Below are 6,197 nucleotides of genomic sequence, written 5' to 3'. Positions count from 1 at the left end.
CTGGGATTAAAGGCGTGCGCCACCACTGCCTGGCCAGGCTGATACTTTTAATTGCCTGTCAGACTTTGTACAGGCAGTGTGCTCTTAACAGCTGAGCCATCTCTCTCCAGCCCTAAATTTCTGTGTGTCTCAGAATTTGTTTTCCATGGCCCTTCCTTCATGAGAACTTGATTTTACACTTGGCAGATCTCAGAGCACTCTGCTCAGCTCTCTAAATCTGTGTATTCTCTCCTCTGGGCTCTGTTTCCCTAGATTTCCTCATCCCCTGCTGTTGTCTCCTTGAGTTAGGAAAATTTGTTCTGGGTTTTTTCTTCCCCACTGTGGCTTGCGAATTCTCTCAAAGTAATAAGCCAGGCAGTCTTTATGTTTACTTCTTTGTGTCTTCTCCCCTCGGGAATCATTGTCCTTTGATGAATGGTAGTCAAAAACATAAAAAAAATCTTTCACAGAGTATGTCTATTTTTTGTTGTTATTGTTTTAGATGGAGAATTAATTCAGTCTCAAATCCTCTTATCTTGCTATGACCAGAATCACACTTTTTTTTTTTTAACAGAGTTTCTCTGTAGCTTTGGAGCCTGTCCTGGAACTAGCTCTTATAGCCTAGGCTGGCCTCGAACTTACAGAGATCCGCCCGCCTCTGCCTCCTGATTGCTGGGATTAAAGGCATGCGCCACCACTGCCCAGCTACATCTTTTTTTTTCTTCTGGTGTTTTTATATATACTCCCCTCTTTCACTGGCAAGGAACTATTTCAGTTGCTCTGTGTCTTCCGACGTGGCCTCAGGGATCACTGTATTTCCTTGCTTTCTGTGTGCTAAGTTGCCCTATACTCAGAATTGGTTGGAGGTGATTCTTCTGTTGGAAAAGTTTTGGAAATTATTTTTTTAATTTTAATTTGAGTATTTTGAAATTCAAGACAGCATATCATGCCAGGCATGGTGGCTCACACCTGGAATATGAGCATCTAAGAGGTTGAGCTGGAGGACTGCTATGCGTTCAAAGGTGCTGATGGTTGCTGAGTGAGAAACTTTCATAAAAACAAAGAAGCAGGGTTGGAAAGATGGCTTAGCAGTTAAGAGTACTAGGTACAGCCGGGCGGTGGTGGCACACACCTTTAATCCCAGCACTCAGGAGGCAGAGACAGGTGGATCTTTGTGAGTTCGAGGCCAGCCTGGTCTACAAGAGCTAATTCCAACCAAAAAAAAAAAAAGAAAGAAAGAAAGAAAGAAAGAAAGATCTTACATCCCTTACCTATGTAATTAAAATGCCCTACTTATTTATTTAATTTTATATGTGTATTTTACCTGTGTGTGTGTGTGCCTAGTTCCCACAGAGACCAGAAGAAGGCATTGGATTCCTTGGAATTGGCGTTGTAGATAGTTGTAAGCCATTATATGGGTGCTGGGAATTTAACCCAGGTCCTTCGGAAAAGCAGCAAGTGCTCTTAATTGCTGAATCTTCTTTCAGCCTCAGACTGTCCTGTTTTTAATAAAAATATAGTGTTAATAACTTTTTTAAACTCAAAATTCTTATTCTGTTTACTAAACACCCCCTATATATAAGTGGTAGGTAAGATCCATGGATACAGAGGGAACAAAAATAACCAGGGCTCAGTCACTCTGAGCCTGGGGGGTGGATGCCATTTTTCCATAGGTTTGAGGCTCTGGGATACTTAACATGTCTATGACCATGTCTACAATAAACATTTATTCAGGACTTCACTTACTCAGGGCTTCCTCCACACCCTACAGAGGCTCAAAAGCTTGTGTCCTTTCTGAGTACCATAGAAAGACTTTCAAACAGTCAATCAGAGGAAAGTGTATATCTTTGGAAGAGAGCATCTTTTGTTGTTATGTTCTGTCATTCTGTTAGAATACATATAAAACACAATAATAATGTCTGTATAGAATATTTGCATGTTAGAATGAAAAAAGTCTGCTTTTGTTTTTTATCATGTAAGAGTATAAATAAACTGGATAATTTTATCTTTCCATAAGTATAATTTTAGAGTGTTCTTAAATGTAGTTTGTTTTTCATAGAAAAATTAAACTCCCCTGGGAAAGTTGTTACATCACCAAGAAAGCTTCCTCCATCATCACCAAAAGGAAGTGGGCAAAAGCGAGCGTTTCCCCCTAAAACTTTGGCAAATTACTTTAAAGTATCCTCCAAATCCAAAAATAATGAAGGAGTACTCATGGAAAATAATAAAGGTAAATTATTAAATTAACAAAGTAAATTAACCTTGATACATGATACTGTGTATTTCATATGATCCTCTGCTATTTATTAAGCCTCAGTCATGCTAATGGTCCTAAATATAGAAGCGTTACTATTGAGTAAGATTTGGTATGGGAGTTCAGTTTGTGGGTATATCTAGTGCTTTTGAAAAGTTGAGGGTTTTTTTGGGGTTTTTTTTTGGTTTTTGGTTTTTCGAGACAGGGTTTCTCTGCGGTTTTGGAGCCTGTCCTGGAACTAGCTCTTGTAGACCAGGCTGGTCTCGAACTCACAGAGATCTGCCTGCGTCTGCCTCCTGAGTGCTGGGATTAAAGGCGTGCGCCACCACTGCCCAGTTGAAAAGTTGAATTTTGCCAGGTGTGGTGGTGCATGCCTTTAATCCCAGGATTTTGGAAGCAGAGGCAGCTTGGTTTACACAATAAAACCCTGTCGAAATAAATAAACAAACAAATAAATAAATAAATAAATAAAGAAAGAAAGAAAGAAAGAAAGAAAGAAAGAAAGAAAAAAAAGAAAGAGGGCTGGAGAGATGGCTTAGTGGTTAAGAGCACTGCCTGCTCCTCTAAAGGTCCAGAGTTCAATTCCCAGCAACCACATGGTGGCTTACAACCATCTGTAATGAGATCTGGTGCCTGCATGAATGTAGGCAGAATACTGTATACACGATAAATAAATAAATTTTTAAAAAAGAAAGGAAAAAAAAGTGAGTTTTACCTAAAATATTAACATTGTATTTTTGCAGGAATCAAAAATGCTTCTTTGGAACAGAGGCAAATCATTCAGACTAAATCAACAAATGCAAATAATTCAAATGTTAAAGAATTTGGAGCTGAGGAATCCAATAGGAAGAATGCAACATCTCTCATTCTCTTTGAGGAGGTAGGCTTGCAGGGGCATGCATGGGTGAGGTCTCATAGTGGGAACTTATTTTAAAGATTACTATGTGTTTTCTTATAAGGAATTATAAAATAATGAATCTAACCTTAGAATAATATTTACTTCTAAAGAATGTTAATTGCTTTTTAATTTTAAAGATTTATTTATTATGTGTACAATGTTTTGCCATGCCAAAAGAGAACTTGAGATCTCATTATAGATGGTTGTGAGCCACAATGTGGTTGCTGGGAATTGAACTCAGTACTTCTAAAAGAGCAACCAGTACTCTTAACTTCTGAGACATTTCTCCAGACCTTTTTTGTTGTTGTTGTTGTTTGTTTTTTTGGATTTTTGTAACATTTTCTTTGTATTATTCTATTATTTTATTTTATGTATCTGGATGTTATACCTTTCTGTATGTCTGTGCACCACCCTAGCAGGCCAGAGGAGGGTGTTGGGTCCCCTGGAACTGGAGTAACAGATAAATGTGAGCTGCTATGTGGGTGCTAGGAATCAAACCCAGATCCTCAGAAAGAGCAACTAATGCTCTTAACTACTAAGCCATCTCTCCAGCTCTGTCTAGAGTAATTTCAAGGTGATTAACATAATTCAAGAATACTTATTTGTTTGTTTGTCGTCCCCCCCCCCCCAGACGTGGTTTCTCTTTGTAGCTTTGGAGCCTGTCCTGGAACTCATGCTGTAGACTAGATTGGCCTTGAACTAACAGTGATCTTCCTGCCTCTGTTTCCTGAGTGCTGGGAACCACTACCCTGCAAGGCTAATGATTTTTTTTTTTTTTTTTTTTTTTTAACAACTGTAGAAGTACTTCTGGCTCATCTACCCAGTTACTGGTGATTGTTTTATTTAGTTTTTTGTTTGCTTGGGGTTTTTGTTGTTGTTTGTTTGTTTTCTTGCTGTTTTTTTGAGATGGGTGACAGGTTTTCTGTTTAACAGCGCTGGTTGTCCTGGAACTCACTCTGTAGACCAGGCTGGCTTCAAACTCACAGAGATCTGCCTATCTCTGCCTCCCGAGGACTGGGATTAAAGGCTGCACTACCACTGCCTGGCTTTTATTTAGTTTTAATGTTTATTATGTTGCCATCTTAAAAGTTTGGGGACTGGAGAGATGGCTCAGTGGTCAAGACCATTGGCTGCTCTTCCAGAGATCCTGAGTTCAATTTCCAGCACCCACATGGTGGCTCACAACCGTCTATAGTAGGTTCTGATGCCCTCTTCTGGCATAGAGGTGTACATGTAGGTAGAACACTCACATACATAAATAAATCTTTAAAAAAAAAGTTTGTTTATGGTATAAGACATAAACTTTTCACCAGTCAGCAGTGTTGCACACCTTTAATCTCAGCACTCAGGAGGCAGAGGTCTACATAGTAAGATCCAGGACAGCCAGTAAAACCCTACACAAGAACCAAACAAACAAAAAAATATAAAAACATAAAATTTTCAGCATGAGCTTAATTCATATTTTTCAAAAAAATTAGTGTTGACTCTGACATAGTATATCTATTGTGTATCTCTATAACTGATCTGAACAAGTATATTGTTACTCTTACTATATTAATATTGTAATGAATGACTTGTAGGTTGATGTCATTTTTGATGAAGATGCTGGGTTTTTGAATGCAGTCAAAACATTCATGGCGACAACTAAACGGCCAGTAGTTCTTACTACAAGTGGTATGTGACGATAATTTCAGTACAGCTTATTTTTTGTTGAAGTAAAGTATGTGTGGGCTAAGGCGATGGCTCAGCAGGTGCAGGCCCTTTCCAAATAAGTCTATTGATCTGAGTTTGATGCCTGGAACTCACATAAAGGTAGAAGTAGAGAACCAGTTCCACAGGGTTGACCTGTTGTTTCTAAATGCTTATGTATACACCCACACACAAAACATACACATACAATAATAGTAAATGATATTTTAAAACAAATTGGGATTACTGGTGATGTGGGAAGGTCATCTGTCTATCTGTTGCTTTCATTGGTTAATTAATAAAGAAACTGTTTGGCCTGATAGGTCAGAACATAGGTGGGTGGAGTAGACAGAACAGAATGCTGGGAAGAAGGGAAGTGAAGGCGCATGCAATGGAGCCAGCTGCCAGGTCAGACATGCTGAATCTTTCCCAGTAAGCCACCACCTTGTGGTGCTACACAGATTATTAGAAATGAGTTAATCAAAATGTGAGAATTAGCTGATAAGAGGCTAAAACTAACGGGCCAGGCAGTGTTTAAAAGAATACAATTTGTGTGTTGTTATTTGGGGTATAAAGCTAACCATGCGGGAGCCTGGCGGGACAAAAAGCAGGCCTGCCCACAGCTCATTACTACATACTGGAAAGATAGCTCACTGGTTAAGAGCACTTATTATTCTTGCAGAGAACCTGGGTTTATTCCCAGCACCCACATGGCAGCTTCTACTGTCTGTAACTCAAGTTCCAGGAAATTTAATGTCCTCTTCTGGCCCCTTCAGGCACCAGACACTCACTTGGGACACTGACATGCGTGTAGGCAAAACACTCAAACACAGAAAATAAACAAACCAAAAAGATTTTTTTTTTCCTCTTCAAAACAAAGCATAAAAAAACAAAAAAAAAAAAAAAAGAAATATGTGGAACATTTACACAAAGGAGTGCTACACAGCAGAAAAAACATAACGACATCTTAAATCCCAGCACTTGGGAGGCAGAGGCAGGCGGATCTCTGTGAGTTCAAGGCCAGCCTGGTCTACAAGAGCTAGTCCCAGGACAGGCTCCAAAAAAAACCAAACCAAACCAAAACAAAGCATAATGTGGTCTGTAATCCTAGTACTCAGGAGGCAGAGACAGGAGAATCCCCACAGATTTGAGGCTGACTTGATGTCTACAATGAATTACAGGTCAGTTAGTTCTACATAGCCAAATCCTGTGTAAAAACAAGCAAAAACAATCAGACACTAAGGCTATACTGAGAAACCCTGTCTCAAAAAACAAAACAAAACAATTTAATAATCATAGGTTAGAGCCGGGCGGTGGTGGTGCACGCCTTTAATCCCAGCACTCGGGAGGCAGAGGCAGGCGGATCTCTGTGAGTTC

General features: G+C 39.4%; 1 protein-coding gene across 1 annotated transcript in view; it reads left to right on the top strand.

Moving 5' to 3' along the window:
- The window catches only part of Atad5 (ATPase family, AAA domain containing 5), a 45,937-nt gene that overhangs the window by 29,301 nt on the left and 10,439 nt on the right, over positions 1-6,197 (top strand). The window contains exons 15-17 of the mRNA XM_013347014.2: positions 2,039-2,209; positions 2,977-3,113; positions 4,712-4,805. Of these exons, the coding sequence (XP_013202468.1) occupies positions 2,039-2,209; positions 2,977-3,113; positions 4,712-4,805 (402 nt within the window). The remainder of the gene's footprint in view (positions 1-2,038; positions 2,210-2,976; positions 3,114-4,711; positions 4,806-6,197) is intronic.

This window comes from Microtus ochrogaster, chromosome 7, assembly GCF_000317375.1.
Source record: "Microtus ochrogaster isolate Prairie Vole_2 chromosome 7, MicOch1.0, whole genome shotgun sequence".
Lineage (NCBI taxonomy): Eukaryota > Metazoa > Chordata > Mammalia > Rodentia > Cricetidae > Microtus > Microtus ochrogaster.
Note: the sequence above shows the minus strand (reverse complement) of the source record. Positions and strands in the feature narration are given on the sequence as shown.